At 45.9% G+C, this 14,584-nt stretch overlaps 1 protein-coding gene across 2 annotated transcripts in view; it reads left to right on the plus strand.

The window, feature by feature from the left end:
- The window catches only part of STON2 (stonin 2), a 115,997-nt gene that overhangs the window by 97,603 nt on the left and 3,810 nt on the right, over window positions 1-14,584 (plus strand). The window contains exons 6-7 of one of the 2 annotated variants that reach the window (XR_004645457.1): window positions 710-912; window positions 3,167-3,335. Coding sequence is in view for 1 of the 2 variants with exons in the window: in XM_034768164.1 (XP_034624055.1) it covers window positions 710-912; window positions 3,167-3,250 (287 nt within the window). In the remaining variant the exon portion in view is untranslated. Of the gene's footprint in view, window positions 1-709; window positions 913-3,166; window positions 4,430-14,584 lie in introns of those variants that run through there. The other variant, XM_034768164.1, reaches the window with a different exon arrangement.

Below are 14,584 nucleotides of genomic sequence, written 5' to 3' on the forward strand. Positions count from 1 at the left end.
CCTATATGTCCTGTTGGTCAGCCTGTGCTCTAATGACTAGACTACACTGCTTTCCAACATGCCAGAGGGGACAGAAAACAAAATGTAATGCTCACAGATCACTACAATTTTAAACTATCACTTACATTGCCCTTTTTAAGGAGTGAGTATTGTGTACGGGGATGGAATAATGAACTAGAAGTTGGAATTCCTGGGTTCTGTTCCTAGCTTTGCCATTTACTTGCTGTGTGACCTTAAAGAAATCATTTAATTTTTTTTATTTTGTTTTCCTATCTATAAAATGGTTATAATATCTAGCTGAAAGGCCAATGTGATCCTCAGATAAAAGACATCATTGGACTGTGTACTGCAAGATCCTGCCTTTGGCTGTGCCCAATACCTGATGCGTCAGAGGAAGTAAAAAACTGCCCAGAGTACACCAGTGCTGTACATGGAAATAGGTTGGAGAATTCCTTCCTGATCCCTGTGGTGACTGGTTTATACCCAGAATTCTCATTCACTGAAGCCACTCTAGAATGATCAACTATCATCCCTGCAGCTTGTTTACTTTAGTCATCTCTGGAAGCTCCAGCTGCACTGTAGCTATTATGACTTCATAACTTACTCAGGCAGATTCTCTGTTTACCCCTGTTTTAAGATGCTTCTTCCTAGGTGTTGCCCTTGTTAATCTTCACAACAGTTTTAAGTTTAATTTTCTCTCTCTTCCCAGCTTCCGGCCATCCCCACTGCTTTTTTTGCCACCTGGAGCTTGGCTCTGACCGGGAAGTGCCTTCCAGTTTTGTCCGCTATGTGAACGTGGAGTTTGACATGCCCACCACTTCGGCGTCCAAAGCCACTGTTCGGTCCATTTCTGTAGAGGACAAGAGTGATGTCAGGAAATGGGTCAACTATTCAGCACACTATAGTTACAAGGTAAAGTGAGCAGCCGGCAGACACTGCGGCTAACGTAGCTGTTGCATGACTCATTTTTCTTTAGATGTATTTAATGCTGGTGAAAGAGATGATTTATCAAGGTGACACAGAGTCAGAGGTGGGAGCAGAACTCTTGACTCCCAGCCCTGTGCTTAGACAATCCTAACTCATCGCGCTTTGAATTCCTGTATCCATCGCTGCCAAACAAGTAACTGTTGAGCGACACAAGGTTTCCCCATGCTTTTCTGTAGGAGTAGTACACACCTTTCTTTCTAGTTTCAGCAGTTTTGCAAGTATTCTAGTCAAAAGTAAATATTTCAGTACTTTTAAATCGTGATGGGCTAATTCCTGAGCGGGCATAAATCAGCATAGCGCTATTTGTTTCAGTGGAACTACACCAATGTGCACCAGCTAAAGATGTAGGGTAAAATCTTCAAAAATGCCTAAGTCCCGTTTTAGAAATGACTTTCAATGAGACGTAGGCACCTAAAGGCCAGATTTTTAAAGGTATTTTGGCACCTAAGTATAATTGGTCAGGAATTTCTCAACACCTTTTTCTTTCTTTTCTTTTGGGGGGTGGGGAATGAGAAGGGGGCAGATTTGTCAAAACCAAAACTTTTTGTGGAAACGGACCAGTTTTGACAAATCTTTTGTCTGGAAGTTTTCATGGGTCTAGGATGGAATTTCTGGTCAAAACTAGGAGAGATTCCAAAATAACCAATAGCCTGATTCAGAGGGACTTAGAACCTGGGTTTTCCACACCCCAGGCAACTGCCATAACCACTGACCTATAGAGTCAGAATGTGTTTGTCTCTGTTTCAAAGTAGGGAGGGACTAGAGCTTCCCGATTAAATGTCTGTAAGACTTTTTGATATGGGCAAAACAATATATTTTTTCTATAACCTTGTTTTCAGAAACGATGGAACCATTTTTGCTGAAATTTTCTACAACAAATTCAGCCTGAGGCAGATACTTGGCATGTAAAATTTCAGACAAAATGGTTAATGGAGATAGGATAGGATATCTCCTAGAACTGGAAGGGACCTTGCAAGGTCATCAAGTCCAGCCCCCTGCCTTCACTAGCAGGACCAAGTACTGATTTTGCCCCAGATTCCCAAGTGGCCACCTCAAGGATTGAACTCTCAACCCTGGGTTTAGCAGGCCAATGCTCAAACCACTGAGCTATCCCTCCCCCTTAAATTTAGGCAAAGTTGCTAGCAGCTGAAAACAGGGTTCTATAATGGAAAATGCTGGACAACCTTAACTAAGGTGGTGCTATCAGCTCTGCCTGTAATAAGCCAAGATGAAGTAGAAAGATCCTGGTCTCTATCATCACTCCTTCTGGGAACCTAAGGGAATGGACAGCTAGAATCTTGGGCATCCAGGACTTTACTATTGTTTTACATCATTTTGCTGGTGCCAGTGTTTGGTAAATCAGAAATACTTAGAGAGCAGGCTGTGGTGTGCCACAGAATTAGGTTTTCAAACACATTTTAAAAGGGCTTTCTTCTCCCAAGAGTGTTCAGCCCAGCATGTTGACTTTATGACTATGCAGAGATTGAGTGTTTATACACAGATGGATCTGAACTGTTTTTATTTTACTCTTGAATGTTTTTAGTGTGTTAAACTGTATATGTTTCATTGTAAAATTTCTGGGATACTGTTGTAGATTGGTGCTATTTAGAAATACAGTTACTATTATTAATTAACAATATCAGATATGATCAAAACAAGAATCTCTAATCTAAACCCCTTTGAATTTCAAGGAGTCTTGGATTCAGAATTTATGATCAAAGTCTTCTGCAATTTTAAATTGTGGGTTTGGATCTAAAACCAGAAGGGGGATGATATCAGTATCAGTTTGACTGTATCCAAAGTCATTCACGGACAGTTCTTTTCATGACGTTTTGATCCCAAGTTGTGAGAAATTGTACAAAATTGCTGTCAGTTTGGATGAAACCACTGAGATCTGCTCAAAAGATTGAAGCATTGTTCAGTCTCTAAACTCTAGCCCTCATGTAACCTCAAACCTGAAATTGAAAACCCTGTACTAAACTTAATCCAGATCCAGAGCCCCATCCTCAGCCCATATCTAATTATAACCTGTGGTTGAGAGCAAGTAATTTCCCAGCCTCTGTGATAATCCAGAAGTTTGTGGCCTGAGAAGAACATAAAATCAGAAGCTGGTTAGAACTTCTTGTTCTTTTCTTTCCTTTTTCAGTACAGATGTTTCCCCCCTTTTCTTTCTTGTCAGGTGGAAATAGAACAGAAAAAGAACTTGAATCTTGATCTGAAGGGAGCAGAAATTGAAAATCCGAAGGAATGTGCCATGCAGTGAAGGAAGACTTGTCTGCAAGACCCATGGGAGGAGCAGTAATGTCAACGGACCCAGCTGAAGAGAACTACAACACCTAGCTTCTGCTGTAAGAAGTACAAAGCAGTACTTTTTTAAAAAAATGCTCTTCAGTGTGACTGTGTCTTGAGTTTCCTGGCTCACTATGATCTGTATTTTGGCAGGAGGTTCATTGACGGTTTATTTAGAAGAGCTTAGGGATTTGCTGGAACATTTTAAATTCATCCAATTTATTGACAGAAAGACTTACACTACATTCAAGCCTGCCTTCCTTTCTGCTTCTTCACTATTTACCTTTCTGCACTGAAGTATGTTATGTCGACAACTGCAGCCAAAACAAAAAGCAACCCTGACCTCGCTTACAGTCTTCTCCTATCATTTGAATGTTTTCTTGTAAACTGGTGGTTTGGTCATCAGCAGAGCCTTTCCTTGTGATCTGCAGAATAAAACCTTTTGAGAGCTAAGCAATGGGGGAACTGGGGAACAGCAAGGGGAAAAGTGGTGCATGAAAAGGTCTTTCTTTTATGAAATAGTCAACAGAATAAAAATTTCCCTACATCCAGAACATAGTGAACACCAAGGAAATAAACAACAAATAATATGGGTGATTATCTGACTCTTCCCAATCAACTTTTCTTATCTCATCCTCTAAACCCAAACACTAAAGTAATGCACATTTTAATAGGATCTTGACTAGTCATGAGAAAAATTCATTTGTTCTTAAGGTTTTCACTTGCTGGTCAGGTTTATGCCATTAGCTTGATTGAACATGTGATAGCTGCTTTTAATAGAGAGTGTGCAGTGGATAGCATGGATAGGGCAGGGGCATTACTGAGATTAGATCATTCCTGCCTAGAAAGATATCTGAGGGAAATAGATTTTATTTTAACATTTTCCTGAATGGTTAAGTAGACTGGTTACTGGTTCATGTTGTTTGGACAGGAGGATCTTGTGTTCCCGATACTTTGGAAGTCATTATAAGAAGTAAATGTTGTGTGTTCCTGTCCTTGCAATACAATGTTGCTTTCAGGTTTCACCCTAACAGCAGGGCCGGCTCCAGGCACCAGCTGAGCAAGCTGGTGCTTGGGGCGGCAGATTGTTCAAGGCGGCATTCTGCCCAATCCTAGGGCGGCATGGCCGCTTTTTAAAATTTATTTATTTTTTGTTCCGCTCTGGCCGCCCTGTAGGGGGCGGCGGCATGGAGAACCAGAACGCCCTGCAGGGCAGTCCTCTTCCTTCCCTCCACGCCGACCAGAGCAGAGCCCTCGCAGCAGGCGGCAGGAGGCGGCGCAGCGGGAGGGGCCGTGTGGTAGCGCCCCCGCTGTAGCCCTGGCCGCCCCCTTCTCTCTCTCTCTCCCGCCCACTCCCTCCCCCCTCCCCTCCAGCAGGTCCGCTTGCACCCGCGCTCTGGCCGCGCCGTAGGGTTTTTTTTTTTGGCTTGGAGCGGCCAAAAAGCCAGAGGCCGGCCCTGCCTAACAGTACTTCCTAATCCAAGAAAGCCTACAGTGTAACCAATGTGTGTACTGTAGACACAATTATCTTTTCAATCACACACTAACTGGGACTAAAAGCACCTCTATCACAGTGAACTAAGGAAACCTCCTCTTAGCTGAAAGTAGTAGCAAGTCCCTCCCTTATCTTTTCCCTAGACCAGACTGTAGAAGGCAAAATCACTCATTCAATACACATTGCAGTTGAGTTGTAAAATGTTTACAATACCTAATTTTTACAGTTGTGTATCTAACCTCTTTGCTCCCCTGCCCAAAAGTAATAATTTTTGATAAAAGAATAGTAACTTGTTAAATCATTTATCTTTTTAAAGGGATACTGTTGACTTAAATATCATACATTTTAAAAAATCCTTATGGTATTATTAACAACATGCTAATTCATTAAAACAGAGCGACTTTTAAAATTCTAAATTTATTTTTCATATTTGTGCGGCTTTTTACATTTTGCATTTCACTCAGTGTGGGTCATGGAAAATAGACTTTCATTTTGGTCCCTGGTTACTTTCACTGTCATTTCCATGAACAGTGTTGCTGTGTTCAGGTTTCAAATGCCACACGGGATTATTTACATTTGGACTAAAAATTGTTTTCATTAATTTTTTTTTACAAATCGTGAGACCCCTTCTAAGGCCCTCTTTTTATATGCACCTAAATTTTAAGCCTAGAGTAATCTGATGATGTCCTTTTAAAATCAAAATAAAAAAAGAAAGGCTCATCTTTTTCTTTAGGTAGCAATAAGGCTACAGCATCTATGGCAAAAGAACATTTCTAAAAAATAATTCAGGGCCCGATCCTTCAAAGACTTATTACTGGGCATGGAGCTTTCAACTGCAGGTAGTCCTAGTGAAGCCCAAGAGACAGCTCCAAGCACTTCATTTCATAGTAAGTATTTGCAGGATCTGTCTGTAAATGGAAACACTCATACCCACCTTTGTAAAGCATTTAGGGAGCTGTGCATAAAAAGCACTTTTGAAGTGCTAAGTATTTATGACATAGGGTTGCATAAAGTTAGAAACATCCAAACAGTCCCTGACACTGGGGTGAAGGAAGATTCAAAATCTGAACCCATATCCAAATTTCTTGATTGACCCTTACACTGGGCTGGCTAGGAACTTTGTGGCTCAGGTCCATCTCTGTATAAAATAAGAATTTCCTCCCACTGTTCCTAAAACTCAAAACAAACTGTTGTTCAAAAAAGTTTAGATAACTTTTGTTCCCCTTATTTTCTATTTTCACTGTTGTCTCTAGAACTCCAGTTTCTGGTAGGGTGACCAGATGTCCCACTTTTATAGGGACAGTCCAGATATCTGGGGCTTTGTCTTATATAAGTGCCTATTACCCCACACTGCTGTCCCAATTTTTCACACTTGCTATCTAGTCATCCTAGTTTCTGGTAAGGCCCAGAAAGAGAAGTAACAAAATACAAGAAGTGAATGTGTTCTCAGGATGTTATTTAGGAACTATCGGAAAGCTCATGTGAAAGAGGCCGTTCTTATTAAATTTCTAGCCCAGATTTGCAGACCCAAGAGGTTTGGCTACCTTAGATCAGTATATGAACTTTTGCATGCTTTCGCCAACCTCTGAACATTTGGAAATGCATCCTAGTGACAGTTAAATATAAGAAATAATTAAGCAACAAGATTTGACAGGCCTTGAACAGAGAGGGAACACAGTTCCCCTTCTCTATTTTATATTAAGAAGTTTAGCATGTATGGAAGTCCAGCCACAGGACAGATACTTTCCAACAAACGGGATGATGGAGACTCAGAGGTTTCTGTTCTTGCTTCATTTCTCTCTCTCTCTTTTTAATTCAAAATAAGTTAATGAAACTAAGACTATAAGACTGATTCTGATCTCATTCATACTGGTGTAACTCAGGAGTAGCTCGTCAGAAGCCAATTGGAGTTCAGTGGATGAGATTGGGTTGTCTATTCTTGAAAAACTATTTTAATCCCCATTTGATTTCTGCAAAGCATCCTTGATACTTTTATATTTATGCAGTCAGATTTTCCAGAGTTCAGCACCAACTATCAAAGCCAGATTTTTAAAGCAACTTGCCTCCCTATTAGGCAAGAATAAATGGCCAGATTTTCAAAAGAGCATTGAGTGCTGGACTCTTTTGAAAATCTGGCTATCAGTGTTGCAAACTGGGGGGCTACTAGATGGTGGGAACTCTTTAAAATCTAGCCTGAGGGCTGAGCACTTGAACATCTGGCCTTTAATGCCTTCAGAGGGCTACACTGTCCTTGTGTGAATGGCACTCTGTCTTTCTATCTCATTCTTTCTGCTAGTGCGCAGTTATGCATGGACCATGTTCTCCATTCACAGGGCACACCGCAGTAATTAGGATAAAGTACTGGTTGGGTAGGGGGAAAAAATCAAAAATTTCATCAGACCTTAGAACAGCAGAAAGGATTTAGACGCAAGAGGTTTGTATGATAGGAATAATTATTCCACCTCTGGGAAGAGGTCCCTTTAAATGCCTTCTATTAGGTACACGCTTTGTGGGTGACACAATCTCTGCCCTTTGATTTCCCTTTGAAGTGCTTATAGTTCTGGAGTGCAACATGCAAAAAAAGTGCCTTCAGTGCACCTGTACATTTATTTCCTGAAGCTATTTCCACTCTGACTCTCCTGTTTTCTTTTTCAGTTTCATTTTTGGAGACTAGTGGTACTTGGGGTGCAGTGTGGTTGCTAACGATTTTTTGGGGAAAATCCACACCAGGTTTTAGAGAAACAGACAACATTTGATCAGAGTGATTGGAGACTAAAGTCCTCCCCTTAAAGCTAAACTACTCTTACTGATACATATTATATTTAATAACTATAGATATTGTGCTGATAAGAACAAAGGAAAAAAGGCAAATTCATCTGAAAAATACTCCAACAGATTGACGATACCTGCTGCATTTTAAAGTTATTCAAAATTAAAATGATAATCCCCACTAAAGACTGAGGAAATTTTAGGGCTCTTCACTGCATGCGTTGTCATCTGAGCAGTGCTGAGATATCATATCAGCGTGACATACATTATCTTCTGGCAGGGAGCTGGCTGGAATACCTACTTGACAAGACAATCCAAGACTTAAAGGAGCCACATGTCCTCTTGACTCATGAGCTGCCAAGAGTCCCTGATTACCTCACTACTGATGAAAGGATCGATTTCATTGCAAAAGGTCCTGAAAGTGAAAGAAGGGGCACCAGAATCAGTAAAGTCCATCTCTGGAGCCCAATTACGCTGTCAGTTGCTTGCAGGAAACTCTCATTGATTTCAGTGGCACTTAGCATACAGTGGCACTTGGCCCTGATGTGTTACCTTTATTCTAGGGGTTGGCAGATTTTAAAAGATGATATGCCTAGGTCAGCCTTTACAGATTTAGCCTACATGGTTTTCATCACTCTAGGAATTAACGGAAGCCACTAATCAGTTGTTGAGGAAATACACACCGTCCGCTGCCATTTAGCCTAAAGCAACCTGCTGTGAGCTTTGAAGCCTTCTGGGACAACAAAATTTAAGTTGTTCCTAACCTTCGTTATGCCTCATCCATCCATACAATTCAGAACCTCTTGCACTATTGTGATGGACTGGTCTGATTATTTTGTAACATGTTCCTTTCTTTTTGTTTTGTAAAATAGGAAAGTCTACACACTGGCTAACTCTGTAGAGGTAGTTTAATTATGTTGTGATGTTGTTGGTTTTTTTTAGCAGCTCTGGAGTGGGATATAATTTTTGTTTGAACTGTGGGAAAACTGTTAAATAAATGTAAACACAAAACAAAATCCTCACATTTTGATTGTGAAATTGAAGTTGTGTCCTGTATCCTCCATATCCTGCTGCTCTGAGCACGCTGTGCTATCAACCAAGGGCTCCCTCTAGGAGAACTGTTTTGAGAGGTACAAGAGGGGACATAACCTGGAAATAATGAGGTGATACAAAGAAAGGGAATATTTCAGCTGAATAACCAGTGAGATTGGTTAGACTGCGGGATAGTATCCAAGGGAAATGCTAGGAGATGTATCACTTAAGCCTTTTAATGGATGCACAAAGCTGTAATGATATAACATAGGGGAAAGTCCTGCATTTGTGGGTATAGTCAGGACCAGGTGACCTGCTCTAAGTAGCTCTTTACCATCTCTAATTTAGAAGCTGCAAAAGGGCATGAATAAACATGAGAGCAGCATCTGCCTTCCCAGTCCCCAGCACATTTTTAAATGACATGAGGAAGACTTCAGGGAAGGCAGGGAGGAGAGGAGTGCCTTAATGAGAGCATTTGAGGCTGTAATTGAGGTTAAAGTCCTGTTTACAAAGGCCTCTGCCGTAATTCTTGGGATGTTTTGAAACTTGGAAGAAGCCATATCAGTTGAGTGTGCTGCAGCTTCTGCCAAGGTCACTGGGGCTGGTGTCCCTGGCTGTTTCTCACTCCAGGCACTTCCTACATCAGACTGAAGACCTTGGCTGTTTTATAAGCCAAAGAAAACTAGTCTTCACTCATAAGGGCTGTTCAGCCACAAGGCTGATTTGCTATCATCCTTCCCAGTTCCCCCAAGTATGTGGTAAAACTGAGGGGAATTAAATCAATGATTTTCTAGTGTAGTGCAATAGAATTACATGTGGAACGATTCCACACAGCTGCTGTTCAAGCAGCAAACAAGCCATTAGGTGAAGTCCCTTTAGCTAGGGTTACCATATTTCAACAATCAGAAAAGAGGACGGGAGGAGCCCCGCCCCTGTCCTGCCCTAGCCCCGCCCCTGCCCCTTCCACTCCCTCCCACTTCCCACCCCCTCAGAACCCCCAACCCTCCCCCTTGTCCCCGTGATTGCCCCCTCCTGGGACCCCTGCCCCTAACTGCCCCCCAGGACTCCACCCCCTACCTAAGCCTTCCTGCTCCTTGTCCCCTGACTACCCCCTCCTGAGACCTTCCCCACATCCTAACTGGCCCCCTAGGACCCTACCTGTCCCCTGACTGCCCCAACCCTTATCCCCACCCCCCCCCCCCACCCCCCCCCCCCAGAACTCCTGACCCATCTAAACTCCTCTGCTCCCTGTCCCCTGACTGCCCCCTCCTGGGACCCCTGCTCCTAACTGCCCTCCAGAACCCCACCCCCTACCTAAGCCTCCCTGTGCCTTGTCCCCTAACTGCCCCCTCCTGAGACTCCCCCCACCTGTACTCTGACTGCCCAAAACCTTACACCCCCAACCCCCAGACAGCCCCCCCCGAACTCCTGACCCATCCAACCCTCCCCCTGCTCTCTGTCTCTTGACTACTCCCTCCAGAACCTCCCTGCCGCTTCTCTGACCCCCGGCCCCCATACCGTGCTGCAGAGCAGCGCGCTCGGCAGCAGGGGGAGGGAAGCAGGGTCGGAGCTCCAGGCTGCCGGAGGCCGAGGCGAACGGCCGGCCGGCGATCCGCAAATACAGGGAGGGGGAGGGAGGGAGAGAGAGGAGGGGACTGGTCTCAAGTTGCAGGGGAGAGGAGGGGGAAGTGGAGGAAGGGCTCAGGCTGCCGGAGCCCCGTGCGAGTGGCACGATCCGGCCGGCTGCCCTGTAAGCCGCGCACGCTCTGCATGGGGGGAAATCGGGACATTGACAAATTCCCCCCGGACGCTATTTTTAACTCAAAAAAGCCGGACATGTCCAGGGGAATCTGGACGAATGGTAACCCTACTTTAGCAGGCAACAAGATGGAATGTTGGAATCAGAAAGTTCCATGGCAGTTGGAATGGCAGTTTACTTATTTATTTAGAGCTACAAAGACAGTTGGAAGTGGTAGTTTTGGGTCAGATGGTTGGTGTTGGACATGGACGGGTGAGCATGGCATCCAGGGCCTTGTCTACACTACGAGAGTAGTTCGATTTTACTTAAATCGAATATTTGGAATCGATATTGCAAAGTCGAACGTGTGTGTCCACACTAAGGACAGTAATTCGACTTTGTGAGTCCACACTAACGGGGAAAGCGTCGACATTGGAAGCGGTGCACTGAGGGCAGCTATCCCACAGTTCCCGGAGTCCCCGCCGCCCATTGGAATTCTGGGTGGAGCCGCAAATGCCTTCTGGGTAAAAAAAAAAAGGGGCCAGGGTGCTTTTGGGTAACTGTCGTCATCCGTCCATCACTCCCGCCCTCCCTCCCTCCCTGAAAGAGCCGGCGGGAAATCATTTCGCGCACTTTTCCAGTCATTGACAGCGCGGACGCCACAGCACTGTGAGCATGGAGCCCGCTGCAACCATCGCTGCAGTTGTGGCCGCTCTCAACGCCTCGCAGCTTATCATACAGGTTGCCCTGAGGCAGATGCAGAAAAGTCAGGCGAGGAGGCTACGTCAACGCGGTGATGGCCTGAAGTCTGAGAGTAGCACAGACCTCTCAGAAAGCAGGGGACCCAGCGCCGAGGACATCACGGTGGCAATGGGTCATGTTGATGCTGTGAAACGGCGATTCTGGGCACGGGAAACAAGCACTGAGTGGTGGGACCGCATAGTGCTGCAGGTCTGGGATGAATCACAGTGGCTGCGAAACTTCCGCATGCGGAAGGGAACTTTCCTTGAACTTTGTGAGTTGCTGTCCCCTGCCCTGAAGCCCAATGACACCCGGATGCGAGCAGCCCTGACTGTCCAGAAGCGAGTGGCCATAGCCCTCTGGAAGCTTGCAACGCCTGACAGCTACCGGTCAGTCGCGAGCCAGTTTGGGGTGGGCAAATCTACCGTGGGGGTTGTTGTGATGCAAGTAGCCAAGGCAATCGTTGATGTACTGCTGCCAAAGGTAGTGACCCTGGGAAACTTGGAGGCGATCATAGATGGCTTCGCAGCGATGGGATTCCCAAACTGCGGTGGGGCCATAGATGGAACTCACATCCCTATCCTGGCACCGGACCACCAGGCCAGCCAGTACATTAACAGAAAGGGCTACTTTTCCATGGTGCTGCAAGCACTGGTGGACCACAGGGGACGTTTTACCAACATCAATGTCGGATGGCCGGGCAAGGTTCATGACGCTCGTGTTTTCAGGAACTCTGGTCTGTTTAGACGGCTGCAGCAAGGTATTTACTTCCCGGACCACAAAATAACTGTTGGGGATGTGGAGATGCCTATAGTGATCCTCGGGGACCCAGCCTACCTGCTAATGCCCTGGCTCATGAAGCCCTATACAGGTGCCCTGGACACTGAAAAAGAACTCTTCAACTACCGGCTGAGCAAGTGCAGAATGGTGGTGGAGTGTGCTTTTGGACGTCTCAAGGGGAGATGGAGAAGCTTGCTGACTCGCTGTGATCTCAGCGAAACCAATATCCCCATTGTTATAGCAGCTTGCTGTGTGCTCCACAATCTCTGTGAGAGCAAGGGGGAGACCTTTATGGCGGGGTGGGAGGTTGAGGAAATTAGCCTGGCTGCTGATTACTCACAGCCAGACAGCCGGGCGATTAGAAGAGACCAGCGGGAAGCGCTGTGCATCCGGGAGGCTTTGAAAGCAAAGTTCCTGAGTGAGCAGGGTAACCTGTGACTTTCTAATTTTGTGTACAGAGAAGCCTTCACCCCACTTCCAACACACGTTTCAAAATAAAAATAGTTCTACTTTGTTAAAGTACACCGTTTTCTTTAATACTGTTTTCGCGGGAATTTTTTAAAACTGGGACGCAGACTGTGGTGCGGAGCGGGTGTAGTGTAGTCGCGCGAATGCAGCTTCTAAACTCAAGGACTGACAGGCTCCGCTGCGGTGGGATGGTTCTTTCAACGGAGCCTGTCACCCCTCCTGATACGGACTGTGTGTATGGGGGGTCTATGTGAGTTTGTGGCAGGGGGGGGACGGTTACAGATCCCCTGCTGTGTGGCTCTGTGATCCTGCCTAAGGACCGCCGCTTAAGATCTCTAACTGCCCTCCCCTGACACAAAGTCACAGAGCAACCCACCCCCCACCACATAACATGAAAAGAACCTCCCAGACTAACCAGGGTAAGTAGTCACTGCATCACTGCACTATGTATGTGCCCTGCTGCTGTGCCTGCCCCCGACTATGTACCCTGCCAAAGGTGACTGTCCTGTCCAATTACCAACCCCCTTTCCCCCCCCCCTCCAAAAGAACATGATGGAAACAGTAGTTAACAGAAACATATTTTTTATTATCAACTACACATGGGACTGGGAAGTGAAACTTGGACGGGGGCTTGTGTCAGGCGGGAAGGAAAGAACTTGTCAAACTTTGGGGAATGAGAGCCTTCTGCTGCTCGAGCTCTCTGCAGGGGTGGAGTGAGAGTTAGCAGGGACTCTGCCGCCTCTCCTTCTGTGCACTTTGGGTGAAGGGAGTATGGGACTTGGTGGCGGGGGAGGGCGGTTAGAGATGGACTGCAGTGGGGCTCTGTCCTCCTGCCTCCGTTCCTGCAGAACATCCACAAGGCGCCGGAGCATGTCCGTTTGCTCCCTCAGTAGTCCAAGCAGGGTTTGAGTCGCCTGCTGGTCTTCCTGACGCCACCTCTCCTCCCGATCCATGTTGGCTTGGTGCATTTGGGACAAGTTCTCCCGCCACTGGGTCTGCTGTGCTGCCTGGGCTCGGGAGCAGGCTATAAGCTCTGAGAACATGTCCTCCCGTGTCCTCTTCTTCTTATGCCTAATCCTCCCTAGCCTCTGGGAGTGTGATGACAGGCTAGGTTGTGAGACAGTCGCAGATGGGGCTGTGGGAATGGGAAAAAGGGAGTGAATTCCTCAGAAAGATAAATGTAGTTGTGAACAAAAAACATAGTCTTTCTCTGTGAACAGGACCATGCACAGCACCTATCACATGCGCACTCAGCACAAGGTCAAATTCTCGGCCTTCGCATTCAGTGTCTGGGGTTTTGCAGAGCACTTTTGAGAACCCTGTCAGGACAACGGAATTGCTCTTGCACGCAGACATGGTAAGCCGTAGATTCGTGGCAGCTTAAAACTTTAATATTAGCAATGGCCTCATTTCACATTGAAATCAATGTCGGTCCCTGCTGCCAGCAATCCGGCAAGCAGGAAGTCTGCTCCTGTCCCACACCCTCGCGGCTGTCCCCGGGAACGATCCCTTTCGGCTGACCCTCTCCCGCCTCCACCGCGTGGCTGCAAACCAGCGGTTACAGTTCTGTAAAGGAACGGTAAAGCAGTCCCAACACTAACATTCCCCTACCTCATTCAAAGCAGGTCATCATGAGCGACATCACCCTCATGAGGATCTCTGAGAGCGACAGACAGAGAATGCTCCGGGAAAGCCTTCAAAGACCAGGGCCGTATGCCGCCATGCTGTGCCAAGCAATGATTCCGGAGTACTTGCTAGTCTCGTGGCGCGGCAACGTGTCCTACTACGGAGGACCCAATAAGGCCGCTCTCCCCAAGAACCTAATGCAGCGGATTTCAAATTACCTGCAGGAGAGCTTCCTTGAGATGTCCCAGGAGGATTTCTGCTCCATCCCCGGACATATAGACCGCATCTTACTGTAGCTGCAGTAGCAGGGACTAAACAGTAGAGCGGCTTGGGCAGGACAATCATGCAAAACCGGACATTGCTAGATTTTTTTCAAATAGTTGCACTGCCCATGACTGAACCGTTAAGTTAATCTAACTAATCATGAGAAACCCATTTTTTAAATTGTTAATAATCATGTTCTGTTACAAATAAATGTTTAGATGTTTACAACACTTACTGGATGATCCTTCACCAGATTCTGTGTCCGGGGTAACGGCTGGGGAGGGTTGGTAGGGGATCTCTGTAAGGGTGATGAAGAGATCCTGGCTGTCGGGGAAATCAGCGTTGTGAGCGCTGTCGACTGCCTCGTCCTCCTCATCTCCTTCCTCATCTTCCCC

This window comes from Trachemys scripta, chromosome 4 (assembly GCF_013100865.1).
Source record: "Trachemys scripta elegans isolate TJP31775 chromosome 4, CAS_Tse_1.0, whole genome shotgun sequence".
Classification (NCBI taxonomy): domain Eukaryota; kingdom Metazoa; phylum Chordata; order Testudines; family Emydidae; genus Trachemys; species Trachemys scripta.